Genomic DNA, 20271 nt, shown 5'->3' with positions numbered 1-20271 from the left:
TTACCTTTGTTGTATGAGCTATTTAAAGTGAAAGTAATGTGTTTTTTATTCATTTACTGGATATGGGTTGTCATTGGCTAGATTAGCATTCGTTGACGATCCCTAGTTACCCTTGAGGAGGTGATGATGAGCTGTCTTCTTCAACTGCTGCAGAATTGCATTGAATACAATTTGCCTGTTCGTTCATGTTTATGCTACATTGGTTTTGGTTTGTTTGTTACAGTAAAAGATTTAAAAAGCAAGATCTTCCCCATTAGGCTTTTCCGTTGGGGTTGCTTGGTTTAAGTTTATTTATTAAAGTCACAAGTAGGCTTACATTAACACTGCAGTGAAGTTACTGCGAAAATCCCCTAGTTATCACACTCTGGTGCCTGTTTGGGTACACTGAGGGAGAATTTAACATGGCCAATGCACCTGAGCAGCACATCTTTCAGATTGAGAGAGGAAACTGGAGCAAACACAGGGAGAACGTGCAAACTCCACACAGACAATAACCCAAGCTGGGAATTGAACCTGGGCCCCTGGAGGCATGAGGCAGCAGTGCTAGCCACAGCACCACCATGCTGTGTGGCTTCAGCTCTTTCACACTATTGGCCTCTGCAGAGGTTGTAACAAGGGGGAAAATAAAAGTAAAGCAACTCTGGAATGTTAAGAAACTTTGATTAACAGCATTGAGATGATTTAATGCATTTTTGGGCTACTATGTAGCATGTTGAAGTTTCAAACTCTAACACAGTTCAACATGATGGTTAGGTCAGTCCACAAGCCAATGTGTTAGTCACTCACTGAGTCTCCTGCCCATTATTGAATCCTACAGGCAGCTCAGCACAAATTTAAACTGACAGAGAGTATAAAAGTGTGGAGCAGGTAGTGCATTCCCACTGTTACCAGTGAGTGACTGCTTTGTATTATAAGTGCATTACACATTACATTGACAACATGACAGAGGCACTGAATCAATTTAACCCCTGATTTTGAAGATAATTATTTAAAAGGAGAATTGACTTACACGGCACTTTATGCTGTGTCTCATTATTTCCCAATGTGTTTTACAGATAAGTCTTAATCTTACAAGACTCCTTAAGATGGAATAAGATAGGTATTTTTTAATTGGGTGGAAAATTTGTTTTCCTACTATTAATCAGTTTAATTGTAATTGTATTTTGTTTGTTGCAGGTTATCCCTGATTTTTTTTTATTTTTCTATCCCCTATCAACTTCCAGGGGGTTTGACCGGAAACTGAACTGGACTAGCCATGTAAGTACTGAAGCTACAAAAACAGATCTGAAGCTTGGAATCCTGTGGTGAGTAACTCACATCCTGACTCCCCAAAGCCTGTCTGCCATCTACAATGTGGAGATGCCGGCGTTGGACTGGGGTAAACACAGTAAGAAGTCTTACAACACCAGGTTAAAGCCCAACAGGTTTATCTGGTAGCAAACGCCACTAGCTTTCGGAGCGCTGCTCCTTCGTCAGGTAAGTGGGAATTCTTTTCACAAACAGGGCTTATAAAGACACAAACTCAGTTTACAGACTCATGATTAGAATGCATTCCAATCACTAGTCTGTAAAATGAGTTTGTGTCTTTATATGCCCTGTTTGTGAAAAGAACTCCCTATCACCTGATGAAGGAGCAGCGCTCTGAAAGCTCGTGGCATTTGTTATCAAATGAACTGTTGGACTTTAACCTGGTGTTGTAAGACTTCCTATTGTGTTTACCATCTACAAGGCATTGTTCAGGAGTGTGATGGGATACTCTACATTTGCCTGGATGGATGCCGCTCCAACAATACTCAAGAAGCTTGACACCATCCAAGGCAAAGCAGCCCACTTGATTGGCACCCCATCCCCAAACATTCACTCCCTCCACCACCAATGCACATTAACAACAGTGAGTACCATCCACAAAATGCATTGCAGCAATATGCCTAACACTTTCCAAACCTACAACCTCTATCACCTAAAAGGACAAGGGCAGCAGATACCTGTGATCATCAGCACCTGCAAATTTCCCTCCAAGACACACACCATCCTGATTTGGAAACATATCACCATTCGTTCACTATTTCAGGTTCACAATCCTGGAACTTCCTTCCTAATAACCTATACCACATGGACCACAATGGTTCAAGAAGGTAGGTTACTACCATCTCTCAAGGACATTTGGGGCTGGGCAATGAATGTGCCAACATTGTCCATGTCCCACGAATGAATAAAAAGAGAAAGAAAAATGGAGAGGAACTATTTTTGCTGATTGAAATACCATTCTGAAATTGGAGGAGAAAAAACAGTTCTTGAATAGGAATGACAGGTAGGGGCAGCTGTGCTTTGTACACTATGTATCACTGAGCCTCACCTGCAATAAGTCACTAAACCATCCTGGCCAGGTTGGATGACGGTTGTCTTCATGCCACCACAGAACAGAGATCATCACCCTCCAGGCCTGTGTCCCAAGGATGGCTCCTTCCTCAGGTCACAATGCTGCAACCAGATTTAACCATCAAGTCACCAGCTCAAACTCAAGTGCCACCAGTGGCGTATATCAGATTACTTGGTTGTTTGAAAGTGTGCCACCCTTCTGCCACCACCTAACAGTATTGTTCCATCACCAGTCCATGCACAGTCTTCAGTGCACTGCATGTTTTTTATACCTTACATGGGTCATCATGAGTAGATATTCCTTAAGTAATCACCAGACCTCATCCCACTGCTCTCGCAACTCACTGTGTAATCTCCTGGGAAAGGCAAAAAAAGGAAAAAAAGGGACCTATCCCAGAAAATTAGCCAATCAAAACCATTAATGAGAAGCTTGACACCACCAGGACAAAGCAGCTTGCTTGATTGCTACCCCTTCCATAAACATCCACTTGCTCTACCATAGATGACCAATATGGAACCATCTCCAAAATGCACTATAGGATCTCACCCAGATTCCTCAAGCAAACCCACAACCTCTACCATCTAGAAGGACAAGGGCAGCAGATAACTGGGGACACAACCACCTGGAGGTTTCCCTCCAGGTCACTCACCATCCTGACTTGGAAATATATCAGCCATTCCTTCACTGTCGCTGGGTCAAAATCATGCAACTTCCTCCCTAACAGCACTGTGGGTGTACCTACAGCTCAGGAAGTGCAGGGGCTCAAGATGACGGCTCATCATCACTTTTTCAAGGGTAACTAGGGATGGGCAATAAATTCTGGCTTAGCTAGCGATATCCCATAAAGGAATTTCTTAAAATGACATCACACGGACCAAATTTATCTGTAAAAAAAAAGGTTATTGCAAAAGGTCAGGGGACATGGAGTTGGGGGTAGGGTGTTAGCGTGGATAGAGGATTGGTTGTCAAATAGGAGGCAGAGAGTGGGGGTCAATGGGTGCTATTCGGATTGGCGGATGGTGACTAGTGGGGTGCCCCAGGGGTCGGTGCTGGGGCCTCAGCTATTTACCATTTATATAGATGATCTGGAGGAGGGAACCGAGTGCAGGGTGTCGAAATTTGCTGATGACACCAAGATTGGGGGAACGGCAAATTGTGCGGAGGGTGTGGAGAGTCTGCAGAAGGATCTAGATAGGCTGGGCGAATGGGCCAGGAAATGGCAAATGGAATTTAATGTTGGCAAGTGTGAGGTGGTCCACTTTGGTAGGAAGAATGGTAGGAAGGACTATTACTTACGTGGCGAAAAACTGCAGCAGGCGACGGTGCAGAGGGACCTCGGGGTCGTTGTGCATGAGTCGCAAAAACCCAGCTTGCAGGTGCAGCAGGTGGTCAGGAAGGCGAATGGGATGCTGGCCTTCATAGCGAGGGGGATTGAATATAAAAGTAGGGAGGTCTTGCTGCAGCTGTATAGGGCATTGGTGAGGCCGCAGCTGGAGTACTGTGTGCAGTTTTGGGCGCCGCACCTGCGCAAGGATATTTTGGCCCTGGAGGGAGTGCAGAGGAGGTTTACTAGGCTGATACCGGAGTTGAGGGGATTGAGCTATGAGGAGAGGCTGAATAAACTAGGCTTGTACTCGTTAGAGTTTAGAAGAATGAGGGGAGATCTCATTGAGACGTATAAGATGATGAATGGGATGGATAGGATAGAGGTGGAGAGACTCTTCCCGCTCAAAAAAGACAGTAGGACTAGGGGGCACAGCCTCAAGATAAAGGGGAGGCGGTTTAGAACGGAGTTGAGGAGGAACTTCTTCACTCAAAGGGTGGTGAATCTCTGGAATTCTCTGCCCGTTGAAGTGGTGGAGGCTGCCTCGCTAAATATTTTTAAGAAGCGGGTTGATGGGTTTTTGATAAGAGAAGGGATTAAGGGTTATGGGGAGAGGGCGGGAAAGTGGAACTGAGCCACGACAGATCAGCCATGATCTTATTGAATGGCGGGGCAGGCTCGAAGGGCTAGATGGCCTACTCCTGCTCCTATTTCTTATGTTATGTTCTTATGTTCTCCAAGACATGATGTCATGTATATAATTCTAAGTGATGTTTGGCCCAGCCCAGCCCTCCCTTTGAGGGGAGAGTCAGCAGCCACCAGACCATATTACCTCATCTTCCTTCGCTCCTATTCTTTTCGATCTTGGTGCCAGCTAGCCTGTGCAATAACCCTTAGCCTTTGACCCCTTTCTCAATAAACTTAGAAGGGTAAATGGTGCAGTGTGCAAGTCAGAACATTAACCATTCTGCCCTCTTGCTTTTTTTATTGGTGTCACAAGTAAACTTACATTAACACTGCAATGAAGTTACTGGGAAAATCCCCCTAGTCGCTACACTCCTGTTCGGGTACAGTGAGGGAGGATTTAGCACCTAATCAGCATGTCTTTCGGACTGTGGGAGGAAACCAGAGCAAACCTACATGAACATGGGGAGAATGTGCAAACTCTGCACAGACCCAAGCCGGGAATCGGGCCCAGGTCCCTGGCGCTGTGAGGCAGCAATGCTAACCACTGTGCCATTGTGCTGCCCAAAGGGAGATTGGCAGAAGGGGGACAGCTGATCCAAAGGAGTTCACTGGGATTCAGAGGGAGAGGTGGGGGAGGCAGTCGCTCTTTAAGCAGCGAAGGGGCGTTTAACACAAACTTTATTCCCACCCTCTCCCCACCCACCCACCCATCATCCCATTCCTTCTGCTCTAGGCATGAGCTGGAATTCCTGATTCCCCAATACACTCGGGAAACCCTGGGAAACGCAGAGGGAGGAGAAAGAGAGAAAGGGAAACGGGCAGTGGATTGACCTACGTTTGAATGGGAAGCGATCACACGCAGACACCAAACACGCACACGGGGACTAGCAACACAACTTGTTCAGGAGAAGCGAGGGTTGGCAATTAGCTGCCAGCTCCCTCTCTCTCTCTCTCTGTGCCCCGACAGAAGTGGTGTGTGTGTGTATTTCAGAAACATTTGAAAGTGACAACACAATGCACCTGGAATTGAAGAGCTGGATGTTTGGACTCCTCACTATTCTCGCAATTCTTCTAATCCTGGCAGATATTTCCCAAGTGGAGATGGAATTCGGGTAAATGTGTTCCTTTACAGATGTGTTTATCAGCGGTGTGTTTTCTCTGTCGATGTATGACTTTAACCTTGTGTGTGTGTGTGTGTGTGTGTGTTGGGGGTGGGGATTGATCTCACATTTCTATCTTGTCCATTTTTAAAAATACTGCCTGCTTTACTGTCTGCTAGTTTACTCAGCTACCAGCCGGGTGTGTGTGAAGAGTGTAGCTGGTTCTTTGTTTTTTTTTGTGTAGCTTTTTGTTTAATTAGGTGGGAAGTGAATGGAATTTGCGGCAGAGGCAGTCAGAATTAGTTCCCCCCACCACCTCCCCGTCCCAACAGAGCTGTGATCAGTGTGGCCTTTTAGTCTTTTCTAATTTTCTGTCTCTGCACCCCCCCCCCTCCTGTCTCTCCTCCATTCTCTTTGTGTGAGATCTCTTCCCCACTCTCCTCCCTTTTTTTATGTCTTTGCTTCCACCCCTCACCATTTCCCTGTAAAATTCTTTCATCGACTGCCCCCCTGTTTCTTTTTCATTGCTTCTGTCTCAGTCCCCCTCTGTCAGTTTGACTTTCTTGTCTCAGTCTCCCCTCCTTTTGTGTCTCCCTCACCCCCCTCGACCTTCTCTCTTTCTTTACTTTCTCCCTCCCAGTCTCTGTTTGACTGACTCAGTGTCTTTCTCTTCTGCGTATTTGTCCATTCTGTTCCCTTTTCTCTCTCTCTGTCGGTGCATATCTATGTCTGTATCTAACCTTATCTCTCTTTACCACGGACCCCTAGTAATTCTCACCTTTTTCCAATATCTCTCCCAATGCTGTTTCCACCATTAGTGGGTGTAACTTTGATTTGATTTATTATTGTCACATGTATTGGTATACAGCGAAAAGTATCATTCCTTGCGTGCTATACAGACAAAGCATACTGTTCATAGAGAAGAAAAGGAGAGAGTGCAGAATGTAGTGTTACAGTCATAGCTAAGGTGTAGAGAAAGATCAACTTTATGCGTCGTAGGTCCATTCAAGAATCTGATGGCAGAAGCTGCTCTTGAGTCAGTCGGTACGTGTCCTCAGACTTTTGTATCTTTTTCCTGGCGGATAAAGATGGAAGAAAATTGTTCAGTGTCACAGTCTAAATCTGCATTGCAATCTGATCTGTGTAACCTCATAACACATGACATGGTATTAGGTCATAGCCAGAAAAGGGACCAACACAAAAGCAAACTTCTGCTGCTATCCCACATCTGATTTTGGTGTAGTTTTATTGCTAATCGGCATGGGAGTTTTTGATTTATTTGTTTCTAAAGTGGTGTGACCAAGCTGATGATTCCACTCCCTGGTTTACTGAGCAGTTTGGAAGGAACTGCCTGTGAAAATGATTGCGAAATGGCCGTGTCTGACACATCCTTGTTTCTTTTCTCTCTCTGTTGTTTTAATTATGTGTCCTCCCTTCTTTCAAAATGTCTCTGGAGTCTTATCCCACCCTCTCCGAATGATTTTCTCCTGATGTGTGTCCCAGCCTGTACTCCTCTCTTGCCCAGCCCTCGATCGCTGATGGGTTCCCTATTTCCTTCACTGATTTTCAGTAATTCTGCCTCCACTCTTTGAGACTCCCCCATCTTTTGGTTGAGACATTAAACCGAGGCCCTGTCTGCCCTCCCGGGTGAAGCTAAAATATCCCGTGGCACTATTTCAAGAGCAAGGGAGTTAACCCTGGTGCCAATCTTTATCCCTCAAACAGCATGGCAAAAGCAGGCAATCTGGTCATTATCACTTTGCTGTCTGTGGGATCTTGCTGTGTGCAAATTGGCTACTGTGTTCCCTATGTGGCGACACTTCAAAAGTGTAATGACTTCAATCAGGCCATTGAGGTTGGCTTATTGGAATATGAACTGCCTGATTAAGGAGTCAATTGATGTACCATTTAGGGAGTCTCTTCTTTGTATTTAACTGGGAGTCTCTTCTTTGTACTTAACTGGGAGTGTCAGTTTCTCTGGGACTCCTCAAGGTAGACAGCTGACTGATAGCACTCTGCGCACCTCTGTTGGAATTGTAAATTAAGGGATTTTGGTGAAGGGACTTCTGCCCCAGAGACTTATTACAAAAAGTACTTCACTGCTTGTGAAGCACTTTGGGATGTCCCATGGTCATGAAAGGTGCTATGTCAATGCAATTCTTTTTTTCTCATTGCACCACACTGCCCTCTAAGTCCTCTTAAAATCCCATCTCTTTGAACATAAGTTTGGTTCCCTGTTCAATCTTTCAAGTTGTCTGTCCTGCTCCCTCCTCTCCATCTCAGGGAGCGCGTGGGGAAATTTCCCTCCCCGAGGGGAACGGGAGTGCTTATTTTGGCCTCACAGGGATTGCCACCCACCGACATGAGGAACGGTCCCTCTGGAATCTGCCGAACAGAAACTGTGTGTAAAAGGAACATATACCCAGGAAACTGAGAGTTGGTGTCGCTGAATTCAACTGGGCTTGACAGATATGCCCTTATGTCTTCTCACCTACCTGGACTCCTTCCATGTTCATTGTTCTAACTGTCCGACTCCGAGCCACTTGCTGTCATCAGTGACAGTTACATTTGCACAGGTTAATAAGCCTGCTTTCTCATTGATCCGCTGGTCTGTTTGGTAAATCGACTGTCTGACTATGACACTAAACCATACAGGGTGAGTAAGTACCAGATTCAACTACAGGGTGATGATCTTCTGTCAGACGTTCCGATGGGAGATCACTGACCTGAGACGCTAACCCTGTTTCCCTCTCCGCAGACATTACCTGATCTGCTCACTATTTCCCGCATTTTTGATTCCTCTTCCAGATTTTCAGCACCTGCAGTATTTTGCTTTAGTCCCACACTCAATCTCCAGTTGGTGCTGATTCGAGCTGAGGATGGCACAGTGGGTAGCACTACTGCCTCACTATTCCAGGGACCTGGGTTCAATCCCCAGCTTGGGTGAGCGTTTGTGAGGAGTTTGCACATTCCCCCGTGCCTGAGTGCGTTTCCTCCCATAGTTTAAAGGAATGAAGGCTAGGTGGATTGGCCGTGTTAAATTGCCCCTTAGTGTCCAAAGATATGTGGGTTAGAGGGATAGGGTCTGGGTGGGATGTTCTGTCAGAGAGTCAGTGCAGACTCAATGGAATTTTACTGCCACACCAACCCCGGAATCGGCTCGCAGAACGGAATTCTCTACGGGCCTTGGGTGGGATTTTACGTTTCTCGCCCAAGTGAGGTCGTAAAGTACCAGCCAATGGGTAGGATTATATGGCCTCATTTGTCCCAAAACCATAAAATTCCATCTGAGGTCCATGGACCTTTCCATGGCTCACCCTCCGCCCGCTCCGATTCCCGTGGCGGATGGACAGTAAAGTTCCAGCCCAAATGGCTTCCTTCTGCACTGTAGAAATGATCCGATGTTCAGCTCCCGTCCAGTTCACAGCATTGGCAATCAGCAACACATTAAGTAATTCAGCTGTATGGGTCATTCCAAAGCAGCAGAGAAATTACACCCAGACATCCCACCAGCCCATGGGGTTGCCAACCCTCCAGGATTGGCCTGATGTCTCCGGGATTGAGGTTCAATCACCAGGACACTACACTGGTAAACCTGTTTAAAAAAAAGGGAAAATTTTAAAAGAATGGGTTTTATTTTTCATCATTTTCTTTGAACATTTCTCTTTAACAGATAAAAATATTGAAAATTGAGGGGGGAGGGAATGATTGGCAGACAGTCAACCATTATCCAACTGGGTAATGAGTCTTTTTGCTTTCCAATTGGCGAAGGAAGGCAGCGCGTTACAAGGATGGATTTGTTGGCCGACTCATGGTTAGAGCGTGGGGGGGTAAGTCATGTGATGAAGCCTCCAGGAATACATTTAATCACATTTGGCAACCCTATGCCCTACTACAGAATTGTAATTCACAAAGGAAATTCTTATTTCTTCTTTATTTCCAATCTTGAATTCTTCGACTCTTTCCCTTCAATTTAACCTGGCAGTTTAACCAGGCATTAACCTGGCTCTCACCTCCCCCACTTGATGCCAACATTCTTCTCCACCTTTTCTTTTTTCTGATTCCAGTTGGCCACTGCTTCCATCCTTCTAATTGAATATTGTAAAATGATGGAACAGATATGAAGGGCTGAATGGTCCATTCCTGTTCCCATGTTCCAATACCATTTGGGAATTTGTTCCCTCTATCCCAGCTGAACTCCCATTTTTCCATTCAGGATGCCACTTTCCTTTCTTTCTCTCTGGGAAGAATTTTCCCAGCCTGCCCGCCACGGGAATCGTAGCAGGTTGGGGGGGGGGGGGAGGGCAGCGGACAATGCAAAGGCCTGTTGACCTCGGGCGGGATTTTCCGGTCTTGGCGCGTGCGCACTCAGGAAATGCCACCCCGAGTCTACCATCTCAAGCTGGCAATCTCTCTCTTCTCCCTACCACACCCCTCTGCCACCTCAGTCAAGCTGGCACTTCCTCACTATCCCTCAATAATCCTGTTCCCAATTTCCCTCTCAACCCACCTCCTATTCCCTGCTTCTCTCCACCGCAAGGCGTTGATTGTCACTCTACATTCTCAGCCTATATTTAAGACACGGTTCAAAGATACGTAACCTGCTCTTGGATTATTATTGATTGAAAAATGGCCTCAGCATTTACCTTTAAAATTTCTCACTGTACTTCAAAAGTAGTTCATTGTGCAGTTTTGTTCCAATCAAAGAGAAGGACTCTTCTCACGAGGTGACCTGAATTGCAGACTCAAAAAGATATTGTAGAGTTATAGGGTTGCTATGGTACAGAAGGAGGCCATCTAGCCCATCAAGTTCATGCTAGTTCTCTGATGAGTAATTCCATTCACCCACTCTATTTCTATTATTCTGCAAATTTATTTTTCTCAAAAGCCATTCAATTTCCTTTTGAAGCAATTCTTTCCACTTCTACCACCCTCTAGACGTTGAGTCCCAGCTCATTACCACTTGCTGAGTAAAAATGTTCGTCCTCACATGCTCTCTTGCCAATACCTTAAACCTGTGTTTCTTACTCCCTGTACCATCAGCTAATGGAAACAGCTTTTCTTTGTCTAAACTTATCCCAGTCTTCGATTTTGCAAAACGAATTCCACAACCTGATCAATGCTTTCTGAAGGCATGATTGAGAAGTATTCTTAGTAGAGTAGATAGGAGGCAGCGAGACATTGACAATCGGAGGTGAAGCTTGACACTGAGGGGCTGATTTGACTAATTTTTACCCATATGATTATAGACCTTACCTTTTAGAGCCTCTGTTCTTTACAGTAACATTTGTTAATTCTGTACTTTCTTGCCATGTTGTGTTCCAATTTAAGTTTAAAATTTATTTATTAGTGATACAAGTAGATTTATATTAACACTGCATTGAAGTTACTAGTTGCCACACTCTGGCGCCTGTTCGAGTACACTAAGGGAGAATTTAGCATGGCCAGTGCACCTAACCAGAACATCTTTCAGACTGTGGGAGGAAACCGGAGCACCCGGAGGAAACCCATGCAGACACAGAGAGAACGTGCAGGCTCCACACAGACAGTGACCCAAGCCAAGAATCAAACCAGGGTCCCTGGTGCTGTGAAGGCAGCAGTGTTAACCAGTGTGCCACCGTGCCGCCCTAGTTGGAGGTTGATTCTTAGAAATTGAGTATTAGCCGCAAGTGCCGTACAGTGTTTGCGTGATAGTCCTCACTGATATTTTAACAGAGGCTATAACCTATCATTAAAATAGCAGATGTTAAAATTTGATCCCGAGAAATTAGTAAGGTTTTTATGGAAATCACATGTTAATTTTTAAAAATTGTCAAAATTAACACCAAATAATTTCAAAGACAAACAGTGTTATCCAGACTGACTCTCGTAATTCAAATTATTTTTTATTCATTTGTGGGACATGGCTGTTGCTGGCTGGCCAGCATTTATTGCCCATCCCAAGTTGCCTGAGGGCAGTTGGGAGTCAATCACATCGCTGTGGCTCTGGAGTCATATGTAGACCAGACCAGGTTAGGACAACAGGTTTCCTTCCCTAAAGGATATGAGTCAACCAGATGGGTTTTCCGACAATTGACAATTGGATTCATGGTCATCAGTAGATACTTAATTCCAGCTATTATTTCTATTGAATTCAAATTCCACCATCTGCTGCAGTGGGATTCAATCCCGGGGCCCCAGAACATTAGCTGAGTTTCTGGATTAATAGTCTAGTGATAATACCACTAGGAATTACTCTTTACATTGGTAACTCGTGTGTTTTGGATGAACCATTAACCCATACAGATGTGAGTGATGTTTCAGATGTCCATGGAGTCTTGACTGAACAAGAGAAGAGAAAGTTATTGAGATTTTTTTTTATACATTCACAAGGTGTCAGTAAGGCAGGCATCTATTGTCTATCCATAACTGCCCTTGAGAAGGCTCTGATGAGGCAGCTTCTTGCTTAGAAGTTAGGGCAGCTGAGAGCCAACCAAACATGGGTCAGATATGAGTCACCATTGCTAATATCAGCTTTTTGTTCCCGTTTTCATTTGATTGCATTTCCTAATGACCGTGGTGGGGTTTGAACTAATGTCTCCAAACCATTGGACCAGGCATTTGGAAAAGGGTTGGATTCAGTGCAACAGTATCTTAGTAATTATAAAATAGGCAAGAAAAGCTGGCTGAAAGGAGAAAGGTTAGAGATCGGGGGAGACAGTATGGTGGTGTTAATATTGCTGGACTAGGAATACAGACACCCAGGCTAATGCTCTGGGGCCATTGGTTCAAATCCCAGCACAGCAGCTGGTAGGATTTAAATTCAATTGATTAATATTTCTGGATTAATTAGTAACTATGAAATTGTCATTGATTAAAACCACATCTGATCCACTAATGTCCTTCAGGGAAGGAAATCTGCTGTCCATACCTGGTCTGGCCCACCTGTGACTCTAGACCTACAGCACTCTTAAACCATAGAAACCATAGGATTCAATGCATAAAAAAACCAGCCAGTCTGCACTGACTCTCCAAAAGTGCATCCCATCCGGACCCTCCCGTCTGCCCTATATCCGTATCCCCATGGCTTGGCTAGTCCACCTAACCTGCAAGTCTTTGGAGTGTGAAAGGAAATCGGAGCGCCTAGAAGAAACCCATGCAGACATAGGGAGAACATGCAAACTCCACAAGACAGTCACCCAAGGCCAGAATCGAACCCAGGTCCCTGCTGCTGTGAGGCAGCAGTGCTAACCACTCTGTAATAGCCCTCTGAAACAGCCTAGCAAACTATTCAGTTCAAGGGTGCTTAGGGATAGACAATAAATATTGCCCTTGGAGTGATGCCCACATCCCAAGAAAGGATAAAGGAAATACAATCAGGGCTGAAGGACAGAAGAGAATAAAGGTAAAATATGTGGAAGCTGGAATCTGAAACAAAAACAGAAAAGGCTGGAGAAAGACAGCAAGTCTGATGGCATCTGTTGAGAGAGAATAGAGCGAATGCTCTGACAAAGAGTTATCCAGATTCATAATGTTGGCTCTATTATCTCTCCACAGATGCTGTCAGACCAGCTGAGGTTCTCCAGCCTTTACTGTTTTTGTACAGAAGAGAATGTTTCTTTTATCCACCTCTCAGTTGCATTGTTAAATGAGACTGTGTGAGCTGTAAATGTATATTCTTTTGTCCCTGCAGATTTTCAGAGGGAAGGAGGGCTATGAAGTCAGCCAAGGATGACCTACAGAACAAATGTTGTAGGTACGTAAGTTGGGAGCACATCCCCTCTCTTTACTTTTTAGTAAAGAAAATTGGGGTTTGTAACCTTTTGCAGCAAATTCGCAACCCAAAATCTGTGAGGGTGACAGCTTGTATGTACAATGTCACAGAGTGATGTCCCCAGCTCTGTACCTGTGATCTTCTCATATGTAATCTTCAATCGCATCACGGGGCAGTTGTGAAGTATAGATCCGGCATTTCCCCACAAGAAAACAAATAACTCAAGTATAGGGCTGATAATTGTCATAGGCCCCTGTTTCTTAATGACATTCTCAAGCCTCTCCATTGACGAATAGCCAGGAAAGGAGAAGGAATACAACAATCACAACTTGTCCGACATCCCAAAAAACAAGAAAACCAGGAACTGGTTTCAATCGTCGGGGGGGGGAGGGGTCAAAGGCGAAAGGGTAGGCCCCAATTCAATTCCTAGTAACTGTAACTCTACATTCTGCACCCTCTCCATTTCTTCTCCCCTATGTACTCTATGAACAGTGTGCTTTGTCTGTATAACACACAGGAAACAATACTTTTCACTGTATCCCAATACATGTTACAATAACAAATCAAATCAAATGTACGAATGATCCAGTCAGCAGCTCCAATGGACAAGACAAGGCAAAGGAGCCAACATTGACTTAATTGGAAACAGAAAATGTTTGAAATACTCAGCAGCTCTGGCTGCATCTGTAGAGAGAGAAACAGAGTTAATGAGTGGAATTTTCCTGTCCAGCCACCGTGGGAATCAGTTGGGGGGTGGGGGGCAGACCAGGTAAAGGTCCATTGACCTCGGGAGAGATTTTCCGGCCTTGGAACGAGTGCAGCCAGAAAATCCCACCCAATGTTTCAGTTTGATGCTTTGACAGAAGCTCCCTGGGCTTCTAAAGAACAGGATAATGCTCCCTGATGTCCTGGATATTATTTATTATTTAATCAACATCTGAAATCAGGTTATCCAAGCATTAACACAGGGATATTACTGAACTATTGCTGAACTCAAACTGGCTGCTGTGTTTCCTATATTGCAATAGCGACTTGTGAAAATATAAACATTCAAGAGGGCATTAGAGGACAATAGAAACAATGTGCAGGGTATGGGGAAAAGGCAGGGTTTTTTTATTCATTCATGGAATATGGGCGTTGTTGGCCGTCCAGCATTTATTGCCCATCCTTAGTCGCCCTTGAACTGAGTGTCTCACTCGACCATTTCAGAGGGCAATTGAGAGTCAACCACAGTGCTGTGGCTCTGGAGTCACATGTAGGTCAGACCAGATAAGGATGGCAGATTTCCTTCCCTGAAGAACATTAGTGAATCAGATGGATTTTTCCAACAACCGACAATGATTTCATGGTAATCAGTAGATTCTTAATTCCAGAGTTTTTTTACTGAATTCAAACTGCGTCATCTGCCGTGGCAGAATTCGAACCTGGGTCCCCGGAACATTAGCTGAGGAATGGCATAAATGATCATTTGGAGAGCCAGTGTAGACAGAATGGGCCAAATGGCCTTCTTTCTGTTGTAACAATTCTGTGACCTTGTGAAACTAAACTGGGACATTCCAAGATTGTGAAAGGTAGTATGTAAATGAAAATTTTCTATTTCTCTTATAAATATTTTATCTTGAATTTCTCAGATTCCAAATGATAGACCACTTAAATGGCAGTTTCTCAACTGACATCCAATTAGGTTCATTTGCAGTTACCATTACCCAGTTTACATTGAGTTCCAATCTGTGATCAACATTGTGCCCGTCTGTTTATAGCTTGTCCCCACACAAAACATTCCCACAGAATCTGAGCACTTTTTTGTTGTTGTGAATTCCATGGCTGTTCATATTTCTCATCTTCGCACATTGTCCTCACTGGTTATCCGTGGATTTGAGGATGGTGTCCCATCAAAGTCACGAGTTTCTGTCATAGCTCTGCACATGACTGAACAGGCCAACTCTTGACCCACATACCTTTGACCATGTGGGATAGGAGTGATAGTGGGATCCGGAGTCCAGTTCATTTTCTTAAATTATTACTGTCACAAATAGGCTTACATTAACACTGCAATGAAGTTACTGTGAAAATCCCTTGGACACCACACTCCAGCGCCTGTTCAGGTACTTTGAGGGAGAATTTAGCATGGTCAATGCACCTCACCAGCACATCTTTCGGACTGTGGGAGGAAACCGGAGCACCCGGAGGAAACCCACAGAGACACGGGGAGAATGTGCAGACTCCGCACAGACAGTGATCCAAGCCAGGAATTGAACCCTGGTCCCTGGCACTGCGAGGCAGCAGTGCTAACCACTGTGTCACCATGCCGCCTTTACTTCCTTTGCTTTCCTTCCTTGCCTCGGCTCACCATTAAGATATTGGGACTCAAAGCACGATGCAGCTTGCTGGACTAGTTGCTTCTATTCTGAATTATTAGTAGCAAGCTTCATTCAGTAGAGATTGTACTGTAGAGTACAATCTTCAGAGGCAGGTAGGAAAGACTGCATTCATGATATGAATGGTTGTTCATTCATTACTGCTATTGCTGTGAATTACTATCTGATGGCTATAAATTAGGACAGGTCCGGTGTCCTCATACGCCAGTCACTAAAGCATACAGGTGCAGTAGGCAGTAAAAAAGGCAAATGGTATGCTGGCCTTCCTAATGAGAGGATTTGAGTACAGGAGCAGCGATGTCTTGGTGCAGTTCTACAGGGCCTTGGTGAAACCTGGAACATTGTCTGTAGTTTTGGTCTCCGTATCTGAGGAAGGATGTTCTTGCCCTAGAGGGACTGTAGAGTTTTACCAGACTGATTCCTGGGATGGCGTGAGATGAGGAGAAATTTCTTAAGTTTTAAGTTTATTTATTAGTGTCACAGGTATGCTTACGTTAACACTGCAATGAAGTTGTTGTGAAAATCCACTAGTTGCTACACTTCAGCATCTGTCTGGGTACACTGAGGGAGAATTTAACATGGCCAATGTGCCTAACTAGCACGTCTTTTGGATTGTGGGAGAAAACTGGAGCACCTGGAGGAAATCTACGCAGACGCGGGGAGAATGTGCAGACTCCGCTCAGACAGTGACCCAACTGGTCCCTGTTCTGTGAGGCAGCAGTGCTAACCACTGTGTCACCTATCTTCCCCTGTGGAATGTACTAGTACAGAAAGTAGTTGAAGCCAAAACATTGAATGTTTTCAGGAAGCAGTTAGATCTAGCACTTGGGGTGAAGGGGACCAAATGATATCGGGGGAAGGCGGATGATCAGCCATGATGATAATGAATAATGTAGCAGACTCAAAGGGCCAAATGGCCTTTCCCAGTTCCTATTTTTTATGCCATAAAATGAGGTGGATTCTGCAGCACCAGCTGTGCAGGATGGGGGGATGTGATGTGTCATACTCCCAACATTAGGAACAGAATAATGTACCAGATACGGGAAAGAGGTAACTGCACAACAAGCAGCCCATCTGGGAGTTCAGCTTGTCCCATTGACTGCTCAATCCCTCTGCCAAATTATCTCTCCAATTCCCTCTTGCATTCGCCAATGCAATCGACATCCAAATTCCCTGTGCCTCTGTGTAATGGAGCTGCTCACCTTCTCTCTCCTGTTTTGCAAAAGCTGCACAGAATCAACTTCAGAACAGGGTCCCATGTGGCACAAGGTGTAGTCAATATCCTACACAAGTGTTGGAATGGATAATCATTCCGCACACAGGTCCCCTGCTGCTGCAACAAGTTAAAGCCAGTGCAGCACTCACTGATTCGGGTAGATCTGGATAGAAACACGAGACAGTCTTGCTGTTTGATTTCACATCTTCCTGTATTGCACAACAGGATGAGATCCTGAGCAACCAGAATGTAAGCTGTGAACTAACGGGAGCTGAGGGGTCAGCGTGGTTATCTGTGATGTGTGTATTCTGAACATCAGGACCATGTCCCCGACGGGTCAATGCACTGACTGATGTGAGACTGAACTCTATTGGCCAGCTTTCAAAAATGTACTTGTTCATGGGATGTGGGTGTTGTTGGCTAGGCCAGTATTTGGGGGTGACATGGTGGTACAGTGGTTAGCACTGTTGCCTCAGAGCATTAGGGACCCGGCTTCGATTCCTGGTTTGGGTCACTGTCTGTGTGGAGTTTGCACGTTCTCCCTGTGCCGGTGCAGCTCCGGGTCCTTCGGATTCTTTACACAGTCCAAAAGACATGCTGGTTAGGTGCATTGGCCACGCAAAATTCTCCCTCAGTGTATCTTAACAGATGTCGTAGTTTGGCAACTAGGGGATTTTCACAGTAACTTCATTAGTGTGAATGTAAGCCTACTTGTGACTGAAAAACAAAACTTTAACTTTATTCATTGCCCATCACTAAATGTCTTTGTGGAGTTGATAATGCCTTCTGAAACCACTGCAGTCCATGTGGTGTAGGTACACCCATACTGCTATTAGGGAGGTTGTTCCAGGATTGTGACCTAAAAGGCAATATATTTCCAAATCAGGATGGTGTGTAGCTTAGAGCGGAACTTGCAGGTCTGCTGTCCTTGTCCTTGTAGGTGATAGAGAGTGTGGGTTTGGAAAGTGTTGTGAAAGAATCCTTGGTGAGTTTATCAGTTCACCTTAGTAAACGGTACATGCTGCTGCCGCTGTGCATTGCTGATGGAGGCAGTGAATGTTGAAGGTGGTGGATGAGGTGGTGGACTGCTTTGTCCTGGATGGTGTTAAGCTTCTTGATTGTTGCTGGAGCTGCACCCATCCAGGCAAGTGGACAGTATTCCATCACACTCCTGACTTGTGCCTTGTAGGTTCTGGACAGATTTTGGCAGTCAGAGGGTGAGTTACTCGCCGCAGGATTCCTAACTTGATCTTGTAGCCACAGTATTTATATGGCTGATCCAGTTCAGTTTCTGGTCATTGGTAAACCCCAGGATGATGAAATGTCTTAGATTTTCACCACAGTCTCTCCATTGAATGAGCCCATCTCAGTTAGAGCAGCAACAGAGATGCGATAATAGCCTCAGTGCCCTTGCATGGAGGAAAAAAAGTCAGCCAGCATTGATCTGACGAAGGGTCGGCTAGACTCAAAACATTAGCTCTGCTCCTTCTCCGCAGATGTTTCAGACCTGCTGAGATGTTGCAGCATTTTCTGTTTCTGAGCCAGGATTACTTTTCTACATGACTGTTCAATGACCCCCCCGCTAGGAAATAGAATCATAGAAACCCTACAGTGCAGATTGGCCCATCGACACCCGACAACAATCCCACCTAGGCCTTATCCCCGTAACCCTTCATTTTTACCCCGCTAATTCCTCTAACCTAGGCATTCCGGGACACTAAGGTGTCAACTTATCATGGTCAATGCACCTAACATGCACATCCTTATCCAAATACGTTGTGTTTGGACAGGAACAGACACAGTTGCAATGCTCCCCTTGGAAACACTTGCTCGAGCAGGGTTGATGCTGTGAAGATATTTCCTCTTATGTGAAATCCAGAACTAGATGACATCATTCCACAATAAAAGGTCTCCCATTTAAGACAGAGGTGAGGAGCAATTTCCTTTGAACTTTGGAATTCTGTAGCCCAGAATGCAATGGGGGTTGAGTCATTGACTGAGGTAGGCAGAACTTTGTACTGTAGGGAGTCAACAGGCTGTGTGGTACAGGCAGATGATACAAAGATTGGCGGAGGAACAGATAGTATTGCAGAGACGGGGAGGCTTCAGTAGGGTTTGGCAAGTTAGGAGAGTGGGCAAAGAAGTAGCAGATGGGAAATGTGGGAAAGTGCAAAGTTATGCATTTTGGTAGGAAGAATTGAGGTGTAAACTATTTTCTAAATGGGGAGAGAATTCAGAAATTGGAAGCATGAAGAGACTTGGGATTCCTAGTTCAGGATTCTCTTAAGATTAACTTTTCGGTTGAGTTGGTGGTTGGGAACGCAAATACAGTGTTAACATTCATTTTGAGAGGATTAGAAAAAAAGAGCAGGGATGTACTACTGAGGCTTTTTAAGGATCTAATCAGACCACACTTGGAGTATTGTGAGGAATTTTGGGCCCCATATCTACGGAAGGATGTGCTAGCCTTGGAGAGGATCCAGAGGAGGTTCATCAGGAATGAAAAGCTTGACGTATGAGGAATGATTGAGGACTTGGAGTCTGGACTCATTGGTGTTTAGAAGGATGAGGGGGGATCACATTGAAACTTACAGGGTGCTGAAAGACTTGGATAGAGTGGACGTGGGATAAAACGATTCCATTAGTGGGAGAGACTAGGACCCGAGGTACAGCCTCAGATTAAAGGGATGACTCTTTAGAACTGAGCTGAGGAAGAATTTCTTCAGTGAGAGGGTGGTGAACCTATGGAGGTCAGATCATCGAGTGTATTTAAGACAGAGATAGATAGGTTCTTGATTGGTAAGGAGATCAAAGGTTATGGAGATCAGGCGGGGGAATGGGGTTGAGAAACTTATCAGTTATGATTGAATGGTGGAGCAGACCTGACAGGCAGAATGGCCTAATTCAGTTCCTATATCTTAGAGTCTTAAGAATTGAGACCATGATCAAGTCAGCTATGATCTTACTGAATAGTGGAGCAGGCTGGAGAGACCTATTCTTGTTCCTATTCCTTACCCTTCCTTATTTTCATAAATGGACACTTGACTGGTGTACTAGGATTCCAGTGGCAGCCATTTCCCAGCAAGGGTCAGAACCCAAAGCAGCATGGGAGAGAAAAAGGAAAGAGCAGAAAACAGACGGCAGAATGGAACAGACACCTGGAGCTGGAGTGAGCAAGGTGTCATTTTCAAAGTTGCCATGGTAAAATACGAGAGTGGACAGCTGAGATTATCCCCAGCTGCTGAGTCTGTTCATTCACTAGGGACGCACCTGTACACGTACACACAGACCAACCTTAGGTTTGATTTAAATAGCAGACTATTTCTGCTGAAAGGCCCCACCATGCTTGCCCCAGGGTTGCCCCTCCTTTGCTTGGTTTGATTCTGATGCTCAGGGATGGGGCGGAGCTATAGCTGTGGTTTCCTGGAAATTG

At 45.0% G+C, this 20271-nt stretch overlaps 1 protein-coding gene across 1 annotated transcript in view; it reads left to right on the top strand.

The window, feature by feature from the left end:
• Positions 1-5175: 5175 nt before the first annotated feature.
• The window catches only part of st8sia2 (ST8 alpha-N-acetyl-neuraminide alpha-2,8-sialyltransferase 2), a 47129-nt gene continuing 32033 nt past the window's right edge, over positions 5176-20271 (top strand). The window contains exons 1-2 of the mRNA XM_080214249.1: positions 5176-5503; positions 13164-13226. Of these exons, the coding sequence (XP_080070375.1) occupies positions 5406-5503; positions 13164-13226 (161 nt within the window). The 5' untranslated portion in view covers positions 5176-5405. The remainder of the gene's footprint in view (positions 5504-13163; positions 13227-20271) is intronic.

The sequence above is a fragment of the Carcharhinus amblyrhynchos genome, chromosome 28, assembly GCF_965287045.1.
Source record: "Carcharhinus amblyrhynchos chromosome 28, sCarAmb.v2.hapA, whole genome shotgun sequence".
Classification (NCBI taxonomy): domain Eukaryota; kingdom Metazoa; phylum Chordata; class Chondrichthyes; order Carcharhiniformes; family Carcharhinidae; genus Carcharhinus; species Carcharhinus amblyrhynchos.
This window is presented reverse-complemented; position numbering and strand designations above follow the sequence as displayed.